Raw genomic sequence first — 19249 nt, forward strand, 5'->3', positions numbered from 1 at the left:
GTTGTCTCCTATAGCTGACTAAAGCTCACAGCTTGTTACACTTACAGCATAAAATGTTTAGCAAAAAACAAACAAAGTGGTATAAATTAAGTTCCCTTAACATAATTAAAATGATGAAAAATTTGTATCTAGTATATGTGTCAAAATTAATTTAAGTTTGTACAACAAGACTTGAACAAAACCATTCAATAAAATGTGTTTTTGTTGAAAAATCTAGTTTAATTGTGGAAAAGTTTCCTTAAAGGTGCATTAATTTCTTTGAGTTTGTTGTCTTGGATTTACACTGACACGGTGTGAATGCAGTCATTCAAACACAATAGTTTTCAGTTACCAATATCATTGTATAATAAGGTTACTGAATATCATGTGAATGATGATGATTTTCTATTTATGTTTCAAAATTACAATGAATTTTTTCAGGAGTATTTTTTTTATCCAAGGAAAAAACTACTGAGTGCACCTTTAATTTTAGTAAGTTCATTGAAATTTTTTATATTTTGAGTGAAAATTGTTTTAAAGTCTGATTTTCAAAAAGTGTCTTTTGACAGTACAAATAAGATATACAATAGTTTTCCCTTTGGCCTACTAACAGATTGGTTTTCAGACATGTACAGTACATGGGTGCCAATGCAGATCATGCCAGAGAAACTTACCTGCGATTCACAAGTGTCCAGTGGGTGAGACAGTGCACCTGTTGGTGAGGAGAGAAACCCAATAGGCTCCCTCAAGGATCCTGGTGCAGTTGGTCTCACAGTCATCAACACAGCGGGGTACATGTACCTGTCCGGGTAATGCGGGTATAGTGGAAAAGGTATTGCGAACATCTCTCCTGGATAAATGTGCCTTGGAAACGCCTCTGTAATTCTGTACTCTCCTGGAAAAGGGGGTGGTTCTGTGGATGTTTGGTTTAAATAATATTTGGTGAAACTTTCTAAGAACATTTAATGCATTATTACATTACTTTATATAACTTTTACAAAATAACAATTAATATTTGGATAACATACTTGACTTATAACAAAATGCCTTTAAAATAGTTAGAAATGTTATTGGGTAGTTGGCATAACATTTCCAAAAATAAAATAATAACAATAATAAGCTAATTCTATAGAAAGTCTTGTATAATTATTATACAAGCAGTTTTTATGGATTTATATTAAATAAGAGAAGAGCATAAAATAGCTGTACTTATAAAAACACCACAAGAATATTTGGAAAAATTAAAAGCTAAAGGAAGGTCAAATCTTAAAATAAATTGTGACCAGTTACAGCATACTCAAAAAAAAAAAAAAAACAAGAAAAGAAAAGAAATCTTGATATTTAATAAACAACGTTTTATCTGCATGTATTTTATTAGTTAACTACACCATTACATTTTGAGTTTCATGTGGTAACATCTAGCATAAGTTAACTTGTTTTATTCAAGTCAAAAATATTATTTAACATAACTGAATATGTTAGATTACAACAACACAACTATTATATATATATATATAGTACTGTTCAAAAGTTTTAGGCACTTGTGAAAAATGTAGCATAGTGAGGATGTCTTCAAAAATAATTACATAAATAGTTTTCATTTATCACTTTATGTTATAAGTCCAGTAAACATAAAAAAGCTAAATCATTTGGTGCAATCAACTTTGCCTTCAAAACAACCCCAACAGGGTTGGATTATGTAGAAATAGCACATTACTTGCATGTCACCAATGTTTACAGTGCTTATGCATTATAAAATGTTTGTTTATGACGTTTTTATAACGTTTTACTCCATTTGAGTAAATAAAAGTAACCGTTAGAATTTGAAACGAGCAGTTGGACTAATAATATTCCCTTCAAATAAAACAAAAAGCATATTAGGTTATATTAGGTGCCACAGTAAAAAAAAAAAAAAAAAAAAAAAAAAATGCCAGATCCTAAAACACATGCTTTAATGTGGAAACATCTATATTAACTGCTTTTACTGAAGTCAAAAATATGATTTAATATGACTGAATCAACCTGACAGGTTATTCAAACCAAAGGTTGATCAAGCAGAAATAAAACCTTAAGGTAACAATTGCAGGTTAACACTTTTTACGATTAAACAGCTAACCAAACTCGCTAAAAGTAAAAGTTTTGACACACTTGAAAAGTATTTATAGTAACAAGAGCTTCAAACCTCCGAGGGCGCCGTCTGGAGCGCTCAGTCCCGCCGGTGTCTTCACTTCACCGTGATCAGCACTGGAACTAACAGCAGAGATCACCGGTGCTCGGAGTTCCATGTACGTTTTACCGTCAGTATCAGCTCGACCAACGGGGGATTTAATCGCACTGACGCCGGTTTCACCGTTTACTCCGTTACTTGAAGTATTATTTCCCGCGGAGACCGTTGCCTCGCCAGGTCGAGTGGCATGTTCTGGACGATGTGCCTCCGCAATTGCTAAATAATTCCCATGAGCGGTTTTTATGCGTCTTTGAGACGCCAGGATTTTCGTCCGCTCGGCAATTAGAGAGCACTTCCAGCACAAACACGACCTGAACTGACATTTGCCCGAATGGCCTTTTAACGCCACGACGAAGCCGTGGTTCCGACATCTGGCGCACTTCGGGCTGCGCGCGACTTTTTCGGCGGTTATTCGATCATTTGGTGCCGTTGGAATATTTGCCATGAGTGAAGACACTATGAATTCCAGTTTGAAATTTCAAAATTGTCAAATTTTAATCAATGTGCCGAACGCTTGCGAAAAGAACGTACTTACAGTACAGTTGACTGTCCGCCAAATTCTCGAAATTGTAAATTTATGAGAGAAAATAAAAAAAAGAAGAAGAAAAAACCGTTCACGTGATGTGATGCTATGTATCATTAGCGTGAGAATCAAGACTTTCTCAGGCTTATCAGACAGGGGAATTCCCTTAGTAATACACTGTCTGTGAACATGTGCAGGTGTTCTTTACCTGATCTTAAACATGACTTTCATTGCTATAATAGTCATTATTACATAGCCTTATTTCTGACTAGATTTGACCACATGAAGCACAATTTTAGGTTACCTGACATAACATTACACAGCGTATATAATGTAGATCCCGCATTTTTATTTCATGATACCCAATTAAACTGCAATGAAATACAATTTGGGGAGAGATTTTGTTTTACCCGATGTAACAGATATAATATATTTGACCAAACTGGTAAAAACCAGATTTAAAAGTTTAAAATGCAGTAATAAAGAAGCCAAAAATGTAACCTTAAAAAATCTGGTCTTCAGATGTTAATCAGATGTTCCACTTTTATTGAAAATCAAAGAGGCACACAAATTAAAATGTAACCCTGAAATGGGTTTTAAGGGTTAGTTCAGGTAGAAATAACCCCTTAGGGTAACAATTGCATGTTACCTCTTTTTTTACAGTGTAATATGAGGTTGATTTGGTTGAAATGTTAAAGCTTGTGAGTAAATTCAATGCCTCGGCAAAGAAAGAAAGAAAACCTCACCCTCATACTTTAGCTGTGTGTAACTTTTTCTTCTGCAGAACAAAAATTTCATTTTTTAGATTAATATCTCAGATCTGTAGGTCCATACAATGCAAGTGAATGTTGACTAAAACTGTGAAGCTCCAAAGGGCATATAAAGGCAGCATAAAAGTAATCCATAAGAGTCCAGTGGTTTAATCCAAGTGATTCAATTGGTTTTGGGTAAGAACAGACCAAAATATAACTAATTCTTCACTGCACAACTTGCCCTTGCCGTCTCTAGGCACAATAATGATTTTAAGTTTGATTACTTTTCCTAGTGATTGACCCCTGCGCAGAGTGTGTGAATCAAGCTTGAAATCATGATCGCTAAGGAGACTGCTTTTAAGATTCATAGTGAAAAAAGAGTTACATTTTGGTTTGTTCTCATCCAAAATTGATTGCAAAAAACATGGATTAAACCACATGAGTCATATTGCTTTTATGCTGCCTTTATGTGCTTTTTGGAGCTTCGAAGTTATGGTCACCATTAATTTGCATTGTATGGACGTACAGAGCTGAGAAATGTATCTAAAACTCTTAATTTGTGTTCTGCAGAAAAAAGAAACACTTCTGGGATGGCATGAAGGTGATTAAATCATGAGAGAATTTTCATTTTTGGGTGAACAATCCCTTTAATGAAATGCTAATTAATTGTTAAACATCATAAAAAATCCCCCAGTGGCAATTTACTTGCTAAAATTGGATTGCCAGCCACCCACATGCTGCCAGTTCCCATAATCTGGGTAAATGCCAAGTTCATGACAAAATGGTCTTTGACTCTGTAAATGTTTCCTATTGAATGCTTTATGATGATTGGCTGAAAACATGGTTGGGGAGGCAGGTTTCTGCACCAGATTACTGCTATTAAAATGACTGATTATCCTGTCAGGATGGCTGTGGCCTAGTTTTGACTGACAGAATTGTTCACATTGGCACAGTGCCATAGATGCAGTGAATATTACTGTTATTCTATTACAATGTCACTTAACCCCATTATTGTACAGGGTTTTATTTAAAGCATTTTGACAACTGATCATCTCTATGATCTTTTCTTTCCATATATTGCTTTATGGTCATTAGTTTCTAAGGGTATGTGTAATAACATACCTACTGGAAAAGTGTTATTCTGTTGTTATTAAATTAGCTATGCAAATGATGTGTGTTTTGGATATCTGTCTGGAAATTCTTCCAAAAGTCTAGACTGACACATCATTATGGTCGCTTACTTCACTGAAAGAAAACAAACTGATTTGTTGGCTCGACAACCATAACAAATGAAAATAAAACACTTATATAACATATTTAGCTTTATTTAATTTGCATAACACAAAATAGCAATTAAAGGGGAACTTAGATGGATACTATATATATATATATATATATATATATATATATATATATATATATATATATACAGGTGCAGACTAGCCACTGGAAGTTCGGAATTTTCCCGGTGGGCCAGCCACAAAACGGGGCTGAATGGGCCGTGATAAGCTGAAACGTTATGACAGCAACACCTGGTGTACACTAAAGGTGTACTACAGTCTTCAAAGACAAAGGACAACTGGCTCTAACAAGGACAGAAAGAGATGTGGAAGGCCAGATGTACAACTGAACAAGAGTATACCGGTAAGTACATCAGAGTCTCTAGTTTGAGAAGCTGACAGCTTCATTGAATTCTACCCGCTCAACATCAGTTTCATGTACAACAGTAGAGTGGGCAAAGAAACACAGACATTGGACAACAGATAATTGGAAAAGAGTGTTATGGATCATTCATTGAGCTTTTGTGGGATCAGCTAGACTGTAAGATGTGTGAGAAGTGCCCGAAAAGACAGTCACTTCTATGGCAAGTGCTACAGGAAGTGTGGGGTGAAATGTCACCTGAGTATCTGCACAAACTGACAGCTAGAATGCCAAAGATCTGCAAATCTGTCATTGCTGCATGTGGAGGATTTTTAGATGAGAAATCTTTGAAGTAGTTTAAGAAGTTCTGAATATTGTTTTCAAATTGTAATAGAATTCTTCATGTTATTAATGTCTTGACTGCATTGTGATCAGTTGAATGCCACTTTGGTGAATAAAACTATCAATTTCTTTCCATAAGAACAAAATCTGTACATTATTCCAAACATTTGGCTGCCAGTGTAGGTGATGTAAAACAATAATGCAAAAGTAATTATAAAATGTAAAATTTAGAAATGACATTAAAATGAGTCTTATTACTTTCAAATATATTTTAATGTCTGTCTTGACCCCATGATACTTAGTCTCTAGTAATTGGTGCTTGACAGTGCACTGCCCCTTCAGTGCAGTTATTATTCTTACCGCCAGAGCTCCGCTTACGTTTGATGTCGTCATTGATTCAAATTGCCAGTGAATCTGTTGGAGATGTTGTGAAGGAGCGCAGACGCCATCCGGACACGCTTTTCTTTGTGGATGAACACTCCAACCCGTTTCGGAAATGTGGACAGAAATTGGGAAATTACTATTTTTTCATTTTATGGTCTGGGAATTATACTCAGCAAAAGGTTTGTTATTTTGTGTTTTCAAGCAAATTATTCGGAGCATTTCTTCAACGGACTGAATGAATGATGCTGTGTTGGTTTATCGTGGTTGAGCGCTTGTACACTAAACACGCACGTTGTGCTCCCGCATTTCTGACTGGAAAAGCCACATAAAACCACTACATTTAAAAGAGAGTATTCTGCGAAAAGCAAAAGAAGATTTGGCCACATAGCAGCAGGTTTACAGTTATTGTTTCATGAACATTACAATCCTGACAGAAACCACTGGTCTTTTGTTATATATTTATTTATTTAATTCATTTTTTGAAAATCACAATAGCACTGAACACGCTTACATTTGCTTTAAAACTGTAAACATGTAGCTGTTTTATTTATTTTCTCATTGTTCGTTGGTTGTGTGTCACTCGCGCGCTTGTTGTAATAGAAATGCTGCTTTGAATTCGTTCGGTTCAAGCAGCTGTTATTGTGCAGTGCTAGATATAAATTGCGACCCTTTGATATGGTAATGTATTGTTTGGGATTGAACGAGAAAAAGTGCACAAATGCACGGCTGTAATTTTCTTCACTGTCGCACAGGTGCTGAAACAGACACTGAAACGGAGTGCGAGGATGGACAGTTTCAGTGCAGCAATAAGAGATGTATTCCCACTATATGGAGATGTGATGACGATGATGACTGCTCGGACAACAGCGATGAGGAGAACTGCCGTGAGTAACGTTTACTGCAGTGACAGAGATGTGATAAGAGCTGACACAAAACAACTGGTCAAAAGCAGGGATCTCAAACAAACAATGAGCTCAGATGCATCAGCAATAAAGCTGTAAAATAGCAACTTCTTTTAATTAAATTGTTCTGTTGTTTGCACCGGGCATGTGTAACAAGCCAAATAACACAAAGTACCAGAATATATGATAAATGTACTTGATCAATGATTTAAGAAGCCTTTGTTAAATATTTAAACATTTCTTGGACTTGACACTGTATTGAGTGTGGAGACTGGGGCTATTTATCACACTTTTTACTGCAATTAATAGATACTTTTTAGTTTGAAAGTCAAGCTTTGTAAAGCCATACTTTAAAGTCTTGGCTACAAAAAAGCACACTGTAATTACGCAGAAAAATATAGATTGGTAACACTTTACAATAAGGTTATATTTGTTAACTTTAGTTAATGCAATAGGTATAATGAACTATCGAAGATCAATAGATTTTACAGCATTTATTTATATGTTAGGGTTAGGTTAATGTTAATTTGAAAAGATACTGTACAATTGTGCATAGAAAGTTCATGTTAGTTAATAATGCATTAACTATTGATAACATAATGTATAGAATTTTTAATTCACTTCTTTTTTGGTATATGTTGTAATCAACATTAATTGATATGAACTGGCATGGAAAAAAAGTACTGTTTATTTTAAGTTTATGTTAACAAATACAACCCTATTGTAAAGTGTTACAGAAATGGTAAAACATGTTTACTTTTTGTGACATGTCCCAAGATCAGGGCATGTTGTTACACTATATGGAGTAAGTTGTAACAATAAGAACCAGTCATTAAATAAAATATTTAAGCAGTAAAACAAATATGATTCTTGTAATTCATGAAAGAGCAAAAATGTAAGCTTGTAAAAATATTAAACAAATGTATATTAATAAATGTCATAAAGTACATTTACACTAGTGCTGTCAATCAATTAAAACGTTTAATTGTGATTAATTGCAATTTGACTATGTATTTATTTTACTGTCAAAATGCATTTATTTCCTTATGAAAGAAAAGCAAACAATATGTCACAATAATGTTTATTAACCCCCAAAAAAAAACTTCTAACAGTATAAAAATAGAAATGCACTAAATTAGCACTAATTCAAGTAGCATTAAATATTCAAGTAACATATTTGCAAGTTTGATGTCCGATTTATGAATACTACCCTTGTGTTAAGAACACAGTTAGTTGTTTCTAATATTGATGACAATAATTTTTGTTTGGTTTACAGAAATCACAGAAAAGATTCTAATATGAGACCGTTTGATCTAGGCATTAATGAGGAACAGCCCTTGTTTTAACCTCCTATTATATAGCTAGCCCCAGACTCCTCTGTAGTTTCTTTTGATATGCAAGAGTTTAACATTTGGATGATTCATTTAGCAACACTATTGTTCATAATCATTGTTAGCCAATCAAGTGTTTGAAGACCAGAACTGTACTCTCTCTTTACTTTCTCAAAGATTATTTTCATCATTCCACTGTAAGCAACTGAAAATGTTAACAACTCAATACTTTAGCATGTCATTGGAGGGTTTTTGGAGCATAAGGAAGAAAACTAAAATTTTGGAATTCATCCAACCAGACATTCCCAGCATTCCATGTATTGTTCTTTCATTAGAGGGTTCATTGCAAAAAAAAAAAAACAGTCCATGCACATGTTCTGTGTGCATTAGCTTACAAATTCATAACTCACTCTTACACTGGTTTTGCATGTCTTGCCTCATGTGGGTCTTCTTGAGGCCATAAGCTTAAAACGGGTCAAAGAGAGGGTTTGTTTTCTTAAATAATTAATGTGTCATCATATCATATGCCATTACTGTTGTGACTGCTTTTTTCAGTTGCTCTCAAGACATGCATCCGTGCAATGCAACACTTCCCTGAACAATTCTGTCCCCCTACATGAACGCATACTTTTGCACTCAACATGTATGAGTCCTTTAAATTACAGCTTGGTTGATTGATTGTCTATACAAGTGGACAAATGGAGACTTGATCCATATACATTATTTTAAACCTAGTTCCACCAACTACAGTATTGGCATAGAAACAGCTGACCTCTGCCCTAACGGATTCCCTTGATGCTCCTCTGTCCCATCCCCCTAATGTTCCTTTTTTTCTGCCCCATAACACCATCCCCACCCCCATGTCAAACCCAACGTATTCAGCTGCCCACTGTCTATACATCCACTACTTCTAATTCATGACAAGACCTGGCATACAGTAAATGCGAAGAATCATGTGATGTATTCCGAATAACATGATTTGTGACCTTCCCCCTCGGTAGTGCACGTTAACGGTAAATGCAGCTGTTTGCTGATCATGTGTCATGAAGATGAGTCATTTTTGTCAGGCTTATTGAGTCATGTTGAACTGTCTTTCTGCAGTATAAAATGATTAATGACATACAGTGTACTCTGACAGCTCACCTCTATTTATTGTTTATAGTCATACAATTAGATACAATACATGGATAATTGATTCTGATAACAGTTCTAAGGCTAGTTCCGCCAAATATTGGCACAGAAACAGCCTAATCATTTAAAATGGTCGGTAACACTTTGCAGTAAGGTTCAATTCATTAAAATTAGTTAATGCGAAGTTGGTTCTGGAAGTATTTTTGCTGTTCATAGGGGTTCAAAAGAACCATGGACCAAACCAACCAGCTCCAAGATTAATCAAAACACTAAAAACTGAAAATTGAAAAAATAACATCAAATTTACATTTATGCATTTGGCAGACACTTTTATCCAAAGCGACTTATAGAGCCCTTATTACAGGGACAATCCCCCCGGAGCAACCTGGAGTTAAGGGCCTTGCTCAAGGACACAATGGTGGTGGCTGTGGGGATACGAACCAGCGACCTTCTGATTACCAGATTACCAGTTATGTGCTTTAGACCACCACCACTCCATATTCAAATTCAAATTCAAATTAAAATCTTCTATGAGTGATTGAAATATTCTTCCTTTGAGGTATTGTGAATGGGGTAATTAATTAAAAACAAAGGTAAATTACGTTTATTGCAAGATATCCAGATACATACAAATATATTAGCAGTTTAGAGTATTGGGAGACTAAATTATGTCATTTGCAATGCTTCATAGGAGTGGGCGGTTGATGCCAAGCTATTTTGCTGCAATTATCATTTCCATGTAAACTACTTTCCATGCTACTTTTATGATTGGTTGATTTGGCTTCAGGCTTATGGGAAGTGTAGTTCTTCTCTGGGAATTGGGCTGTAAAATAAAAATTTTTGAAATCACACTGATTTCTACAGAAACATACAGTATATCAACAACCTCAGATGTCATGGTAGGTCTGTTTTGAAAGGTTGATGCTATACTTATCGTTAAAAATCAACTTCACTAAGGAGAAAATTAATGGGATTCTTACTGTTGCGCTCTCTCTCTATTTTTTTTTTTTTTTATACCAAACTTTAACCTCTCTCTGCATTCACTCATATTTCTCTTCTATATTTTCCCAATTTTCTTGTTTAGCTATCATCCAAAGGACAGAAAACCAGCTAGATTGTTTTATAAACTGGATTTTAAAACCATGACATGTTTTGTGTAGATTTTTACGTGTTGGACAATAATGTATAGGTGGCAGGAGGGCTTCCCTGCATTTTCAAAGATGAGAAAACATGGAATGCTTTATGTTTTTGTGCTTCATGCTACATCAGAAAACAAAGCATTTTCAAAATGAGTCTGTGGGACAGTGCATGTCATTTTACATTCAGATAATCAGCTTGGCTAACCTCTCAAAATGCAGAACATTGATTGGCTGTTTGCAACAGGTACACTGGAATGCTTACAATGCAATCCAATGATTCACTGTGACAAATAGCATATGGCAGATGCTACACAGAAGCACAGCCCTTCCACCATCACCATAGAACCACAACCTCACGTGATACCAGCACAGCTGTAGCCCCCGTCTGTGCGCTCCTCAAGAGGCTATTCCCTCTGTCTGCCAACGACAATCTTTTGTATTGCGCTCGAGTGAAAGCCCTGTCTCTGTGCAGACTCCCACTCAGACAGGGGGAAAACAACTGAAGGGCCACCACAGCGGGAAGACCTGTTGGGACCAGCAGAATAAAAGAGCAAAAAGGAGGGGAGAAAGACATGAGATTTGATGTTCAAAGAGAAAATTAACAGATATGATAAAACTGGAGCGAATCAAAATAGCAGAGTGTGAAAATTAAGATGCAAGATTGAACAGTGATCTTTAGACCGGAACTCTGTGCAAGAGAAGGCTATTGAAAAGAAGGTGTCTTTGAAGAAATTTTGTAGCAGATTGTGACGAGTGAAGTTCCTAATAATGATGAAGACTCATGAGATGTCTTCTTTCTCATGGAGTTTAGGAGTTTTTAATTGGCTCATATGTTGGTTTGCTGAGTTTTGAATACTGAAAAACAGTCATGTAAACAATTTAGCCGCTTTCCCTCCATCGGCCGAATGGTTCTTGTTGCGAAACCATGCCGTTCCATGCTGATCCCGGCCAGTTGGCACAGTTGTGGTTTATTTTTGCACTGTGGTGCTTGGATGTATGTAACAAATTTGTCAGTTGGTTACAGTGTGAGAGGTAAATATCGGAGCATGTGTGCTATGGAGGATGATTGCATATTCCAGTTCCCTATCGAGAGGTCTCTCCTATTGCGTAAGTAGCTTACGCTATGGGAAAACTCAGTTTCTCGAGAAATATTGAAATCTTTAATATTTTGAGAATATTTGGTGCCCCTTTGGCGAGGCAGAGGTCGACCTCTTCGCCTCCAAGGAAAATGCGCACTGCCCTCTCTTCTTCTCAAAAAGCACGGACGCGCTCGCCCAAGTTTGGCCGAGCCGCCCCTTGTATGCTTTTCCCCCGATCGCGATGCTGCCTCAGGTCATCAGTCGGATCAGGGAGGTGAAATATGCAGTGCTCCTGGTAGCCCCACTCTGGAAAAACCAGAGTGGGGCCATGGGGCAGATTGCATCATCTGTACCAGCTCTGGAAAAACCAGACGTGGTTTCCAGAGCTGGTACAGATGATGCAATCTGCCCCATGGCCGATTCGCTGAGGCAAGACCTCCTCGGACAGGCCAGTGGGATGATTCTTCATCCCCGCCCGATCTGTGGGCCCTCCATGCATGGCCCCTCAACGGGTTCCCGAGAACCTCCCCAGTGGAGTTCTGAAAACCATTACTGAGGCGCGAGCCCCTCTACGAGGCACTTGTATGCCCAAAAGTGGAAAGTGTTCAGTGACTGGTGTGATACCAAGAGCTTGAACCCCAAAGCGTCGCGAGATACCAAGTGTACTCGCCTTTTGCAGGAGCTGCTGGAGGCGGGCCGCACACCCTCCACGCTCAAAGTCTATGTGGCTGCCATAGCGGCGTCACACAATCCTGATAAAGGACATTCATTAGGAAAAACGATCTGATCGTTCGTTTCCTAAGAGGCTAGGAGGATGAACCCTCCTCGCCCACCTTCGGTGCCGATCTGGGACCTGGCCACGGTCCTGGACGCACTCAAAGGTGTCCCGTTCGAACCTCTCCGAACCGTGCACCTCAAGCAGCTCTCACTCAAAACCACGCTCTTGCTGGTACTCGCTTCAGTTAAAAGAGTGGGCGACCTGCACGCGCTGTCATCAAGCGCTGCTTGCCTGTAATTTGGACCTAACGACTGCAGAGTTGTCCTTAGGCCAATGCACGGGTATATTCCTAAGGTGCTCTCTACACCCTTCAGAGCACAGGTGATATCTCTGGCAGCGCTATCGTCCTCAGCAGACGAAGGTGATGCAAATTTACTCTGCCTGGTCAGGGCGCTCAGAGTATATTTGGAACGTTCTGCCCTGTTCAGACAGACGGAACAATTATTCGTATGCTTTGGCGGCGAACTAAGGGTCTCGCTGTCTCAAAGCAACGAATATCGGCTGGATAGTGGATGCTATAGCGCTAGCTTATGGAGCCAAGGGCCTTCAATGCCCCTTAGGCGTCAGAGCTCACTCTACGAGGAGCATGGCCTCCTCGTGGGCATGGTCGAGTGGGATACCCATTGAAGATATTTGTGCGGCGGCAGGCTGGGCCTCGCCTTGACATTTATCAGGTTTTATAACCTACAGGTCCCCTCACTGCATTCCAACATTCTATCAGTCTGACTGTGGAATGAACTGGAGTATGTATATGCTGGGCATCATCTCCTCCCTTATAAGGTCCGTCTCTGACCGACTTAGAGGGTTTATTATGCGTACCAGTACACAAAAGCTCAGTACATGAGATATGTGCTTGTGTTTGTACAAGGAGCGCCCCACCTTGAAGGCAAGGTCGCCCTGTCATACCCCACTATATAGCTCGCCGCTGGCCGGCTCGTGGAATATCACTTTGCTTTAAGGCTCAGGCACCTGCCTCTGGCTTTATAGAGCGAAGTCAGCATGCACGGCGTTTTACATGGTGTTCCCATAGCGTAAGATACTTACGCAATAGGAGAGACCTCTCGATAGGGAACGACTCGGTTACTAACGTAACCTTGGTTCCCTGAGAGGAGAGAACGACTATTGCGTAAGCTGCCGTGTCTGTGCTTGGTCAGTTCGCTTCAGTCGATTGAACCTAAAAGAACTGGCATGACGGGACGTTCATTATATAGCCCTCATATGCTAATTTCAGCAGGCTCTGAGCGCGCGAATGCGGAGCGCCCCCATTGGTCGCGACGTTCTAAGTCGCCCCGTCACTGGTTCAAGCAGTTGCCGCAGCACAGCCAATGACCGAGCTGCCTCGCTCATCACTGTCTGCTGTGCAGCTGCAATGCGTTTTACATAAAGACTTCAATATTTCTCGAGTTTTCCCATAGCGTAAGCTACTTACGCAATAGTCGTTCCCTCCTCTCAGGGAACCGAGGTTACGTTAGTAACCGAGTCGTTTTTAGGACTGCTCTTTTCCTCTAGTTTATACTCTTTTAAAGCATAAGAAACCTTGTCGCAGAAAGGAAAGCAAAGAAAAACAAACCCTGCCATCTAGCTCTCTGACGTCAAAGTCATGTAGAATTTTTTTTTAAATTCTTAAACCATCATCATAATATCATAAAGATACACCAAACACACAATATTTATTTTCATTAAATTGTATTAACCTTATCATAGCAAACTTTGCCAGCTCACTGAGTGACATTGGTGTTGGCAAATTGAGTCGCCAAGTACCAAAGCCATTCCCCCAGCATTGTTAAGCATGGTTATTTAACTGAGAACGGGCTGAGAACAGTTTGTAATCGAACCGTGCCAAACCGAGTGGTCTTGAACTGTTCCTCACCATACTCAAAACTGTTCAGCCTGATGGTGGAAAAGCGGCATAAGTAACCCTTTGCCAGCAGAAAGTTGCACATACATTGCCTCTAACAAAATATAATGTAGTAGTTCTGTTTTTCCAGCTCATACTTACTGTATACAAAAGTCATTTCTATTCTTCAAATCTGATTGGCCGAGTGGCACTCCAAATGTGCTGATATGCAGTATCACTTTGCTGTGTTCGTGGCTTTCCAAATAATGGTGGGGATCTTGATCTATTGTTCACTTTGATTTAATTCACTAATTCCGTTCAGTGATATTTCTGGAGGTCACACATTAATGTCAGGAGGTTGCGACAAATGAGCATCTTTTGTGTTTTGAGTGAGTCATTTAATCATTGATTCAACAGGTTCGATTAAAAACACAGTTGTTCACCACAGAAACAATGGAAGTGAACACGGACGACTGGTTAAAGATTAGTTCAAAAACAATGAATTTAAGAATGAAACATCAATTGTTTAAAAACATGTTCAGTGTGTACATGGTTGTGAAGTCATGAAGATTTCTAAATGACCTTTTTTGCAGCTTAGTTTCAATAAATGGGCTTTGGTGGAGTGGAAAGTGAGATTTGAGTTCTGAAAGTTGAAGTAGGTCTACATATTTCATCAAATACTTTTACTTCAAAAGAGAAAGGAAAGTCCAGAGTTTCCATGATATTTCCCCTTTAATACCCAAGTTTAAATTCTTAAGAACTTTGCATATCTGTCAGTTACTTTCACTGACTCGAAAGAACCAATCCCGTATTTGCCTTATAGGAGACTTGACCTTTGAAGACCTATGCTTTGGGCTTTTCTGGGGTTAGTGTCTTGAGCTAACCAAGTCTTCTTATCCTAGCAGTTGGAAAGGTGTCTTCTTTTTTTCCTGCCTCCTCCCCCATGTCATCTGGCTTCCTGAGCCGGCGCCCCAGTGTGGCTATTAGGAAATCTGTGGATCAAATCCACCCATTATCTGTGATTAGTCATGGTGGTGCAGTGGGAAGATTAGTGGATTCTGAGCTGGAGAGCTTAAAATTGAAACTAAGGAATGGCATAGAATCAGTTCATACAGATTTACCCGCTACATAGTTTGATACCTATTTGTTTGATACATACTTGTGCATACTCAAAGATCTCGCTACTTTTATTTATGGAGAGCTCAATATGTTTGATGCTCATATTGTTTGTGGTCAATCTGTAACTCAGGGTACATTTTTCTTTATTTATTCATATTTTTACACATTTTTACTCTGCATCATCTATTTCCATTTTATAAATGATTTCTATATCAGTCGTGACATTACTTCTTGCCTACTTCTAGTTCAACTTGCAGCATTTTGTCATTCCCAGGGAACACTTGTACTGATATACATATGTAGCCTACCTTGAATGCCGTATAAGTGGCTTTGGGAAAAATCTCTGCCAAATGCATTAGTGTAAATGAAGGTTTATACTGTAGGGGGAAATCTTTCAGACAGTGGGCGTCTGTTTACATTCAGGATTTCTTTAGTTGGCTGGGAAGCTGGCGTGAAATGTGAAATTCAAATGTAAATCTATGTCTCTAAATCTATTCTTTACATCACCTCACAGTTATTGGTGCAAATATCAAATTAATGATTTAAATTGTTGTGAAGCTTAAAGTGCGTGTTAGCCAGTGATACTGTGTTTCAGAGTTTAATGGTGATTCTCATTAAAACATGAAAACAATAACAATCTTATATATTTCAGCCTTACAATCAAAATTATAAAAAGAAAAATGTCATGATATTATTTCAAGAAAAGGAAGCTTATTTTAGGGCTATTACTTTATTTTTTTACCTTAAATTTGACATAATTTTTAAGACAATTATGCAACACTTGCTTTCAAAATTCTCATTACTGTAGAACGTGTAAATAGTGTACTATATAAATAATGTATTAATTGCTATTACCAATTAAGCACAATTTTCGAAATTCTAATAATAATTACAGTAATTCGAATTTGGGGAAATGTGCTTAATTGTCATTAAATTGTCACAATGCAAAGAAAATAAATAAAAATAAATCTTAATAGTCCTAAAATATGCTTGATTTTCATTAGCAAAATTTGATCTTTTTTTGTTTAATAATTTTGGGATGAAACATGACCCAGACTAGTTTTTGACAGGTTTTGTGATTCATACTTAAAGTGATTGCTTTGAAATGTGCATTTGTTTATTTAGAGTTTAGTTCGAGAGGGAATTCACTTTTTTAATACCTAGTAGTCTCATCTGTCTCACATGTTATAGTTAAAGTATTTATTGTGTAGTTTGTTGTCCTGCTCACATGTAATTGCAAAGAATTTGCAGCGATTACTCTCTGATCCATGTTATTAGCTTAGTCCGCCATGGATCAATAACACGTGCCAGATGACAGAAAGCTTCATAACACACAGATCGAGGTTTTTTCTCTGCTTTTACTTAAAAATTTAGATAATTTAGTTATTTAAATTTAGTCTCTGTAAATTTCTCATACATTTCTTATGAGGTCAAGAAAATTAGAACACTTCTCAACAGTGCAGACATCAAAGACTCACTGTAGTCTTTCATGAAAGACATGGAGAAGCACAATATTTGGCAGCTCACTTGCTTTAAAGACATTTTTGTCCTTTTTCCACCCATTCAATATATTTTAACAACTTTCTGTGTCATTTAAGTGAAGAAATGCAACAGATTTTTATGAACTGACCAAGTCCATTTGATGTCAGTGTTTGGTTTATTTAGTGGGTGTAAAAGCAGTTTTTGAACATCAGGTGTGTTTCGTTGATGCAAGACCACTTGAAAAGGCAATGGTACTGCCCATGTGAACTCCAAAACGGTTTGCAGTTAGGGTGAATGCAATGTGGCCTACTGTGTATTCGCAAACTGCTATTGTTAACGTTAAATGAACATTTAGCATTTATTTTACATTGTAGTTTTTGCAGTCAGTTTCAGTGCAGTATTTCTGCACCATGAGTAATTGCTTCTGTGGTTTCATGGCTCCAGCATCTCTAAATGTTGCATGGAGGACAAGACAGCAGTGTATAAAGTGGTCAATCTACTTATTGTCTCTTTATTTTCACAATATTGATTTATGGGTAATATGCTAATGAGGGGCAGCCAGAAAACTACTTTATTCTGCACTTCTGCCTTACTCTGACTCAGATGAACACAGACATATAAACAGCTTAATGGCCATTGACCTATTTATTATTAATGTAAAATTAATGATATGTTTTATAGGGCACATTGTTGCAAGTGGACTTTATTATAAAGGAGGAACAATAACTTATTTTTTTAGCCAACATTCTCTAATGCTAAGTCAATAATTTAACAAGCACATACAAGCACATAGGAATGGCATTGTTGTCTTACTGTGTACGTTTCCCAAACACTTTCCACATTACGTTGCTAGGCTATGTTCAAAGTAAGATCAATCAGTCCATGTGACTTATTTAGAAGAAATCTGACCAACTCCTGACCTTATATGCATAATTATAGACCAGTACACACTTCTAATATAAACATGTCATAAACTGACCATGGCTATCCAAAACTGAAGTTGACTTGCTGTCTAGTCAGTCAATGATTTAAAATTCAGCATTTTTGCATAAAGGTGCCTCATAAGGTTTCCAAAGCACCATAATGGCACATCTAATGAAATTCATTGAGCTTTAGACGTACTGTGAGCAAATATTTAGCAACGATTATTTCTTTGTAGGAATAGAGTATAACTTAATAATAACTTAATAACTTTAAATATGAATTTATAAATTAATTTACTTCTTCCAACTACTCTTTCAGACTCAATTTTGTTCTTTCAACCAACTGCTCAACCACATATATGTGAAAGGTTTATCTATGCTGCCTGCGGAAGACATCTTAGTAGACTGAATGTTGCACAAATTCTCATAAACAATATTACAAAATGAATCGAAATGAATCTCTTTGAATTGTTGCCCTCTGGCCGGCGCTACAGAGCACTGAGCACCAGGACATCCAGGCACAAGAACAGTTTTTACCCTCTGGCCATTTTCCTCATGAACAATTAAACTGCCTCAAGACTCCCCCAAAGTGCAATAATGTAAATATATATCTCAGGTACATATGTAAATTCACATATTTAATTAAATAACTGTACACACCCCTACCTTGCTCATACATTACCACTTACCAAAATACTAACCTTGTTTTACATTCTGTGTCTCACTGAAATTGTCATGATTTACTGTTGTTTGCCTTGAGTTTCTCCCCTGTCATCCGTTCCTCCCGGACTACGCTTCCCATAATTCCCTGTCCTCATCACTGCCAGCTGTCCTTAATTGTTTTCACCTGCCTTTCATTTACTCATTACCCATTGTGTAAATATTGCCCTGTTGTTTGCTTAGTCTTTGTCAGTTGTTACGTGTTTTGACCTCCTGTTTATTGACCCGGTCCCTTTGTAGATGTTTGCGCTGTTCCTGTGTTTTCCCATCGTGGATGTTTCTTTTGTTCCAGTGTTTACCCCGTTATCCTGTACTTTGTTTATTTTATTAAAAGCTGTTTTGCTGCACCTAGATCCAGCTCTTGTGACTTCCTTCCATACGTTACAGTAATGTTCTGTGTGCACTTGTTTCTCCTATCACCAAAACTATTTCCTTGTGTACGTGAGAACACTTGGCAATAAAACTCATTCTGGTTCTGATTCAGAAAATAACATAATTAGTCACCTTTAGCACCATAAATAAAATGTTCTCATATGTTAGTGAACTGTGCAATATTTTAATTGGACTTAACATGGATTTTTTTAGTGAATGTAAACATGCACGGTTTTCTATCATGGGTTCCCATTGCACATGTTCAGTTACAGACTAGAGTCTAACTGTTCGTGTTATCAGAAGCTTTCACTTACTATGTTAGATTGACATCAGTATAATTACAAGGGCTTCTAGTGCAGTTGATGTGTGGATAGTTCGGTTTCAAGACGTGCTTTCCGGGTCTAACGCATAAATTGAATCAGAATTAGCTTTCACTCGCTGTTTCATGAAGATGGAAATCCGGCAACTGTATATTGCTGGTATAGTCTACTTTTTAAAGCCACCTGACATTGTGGGTGCATGAATGGTTTTGGTTGTCAGGGAAATCACATAGCCAGTGCAATTTAGGCAATCTCTTCACTACACTTC

The 19249-nt window shown here is 37.6% G+C and overlaps 1 protein-coding gene across 4 annotated transcripts in view; it reads left to right on the plus strand.

Moving 5' to 3' along the window:
- Positions 1–5896: 5896 nt before the first annotated feature.
- LOC127645476 (low-density lipoprotein receptor-related protein 8-like) overlaps positions 5897–19249 on the plus strand; it is a 129605-nt gene continuing 116252 nt past the window's right edge. For all 4 annotated transcript variants that reach the window (XM_052129107.1, XM_052129104.1, XM_052129106.1 and 1 more), the window contains exons 1-2: positions 5897–6027; positions 6601–6732. In XM_052129107.1, coding sequence (XP_051985067.1) covers positions 5961–6027; positions 6601–6732 — 199 coding nt within the window. In that variant the 5' untranslated portion in view covers positions 5897–5960. The remainder of the gene's footprint in view (positions 6028–6600; positions 6733–19249) is intronic.

Source organism: Xyrauchen texanus, chromosome 6, assembly GCF_025860055.1.
Source record: "Xyrauchen texanus isolate HMW12.3.18 chromosome 6, RBS_HiC_50CHRs, whole genome shotgun sequence".
Classification (NCBI taxonomy): domain Eukaryota; kingdom Metazoa; phylum Chordata; class Actinopteri; order Cypriniformes; family Catostomidae; genus Xyrauchen; species Xyrauchen texanus.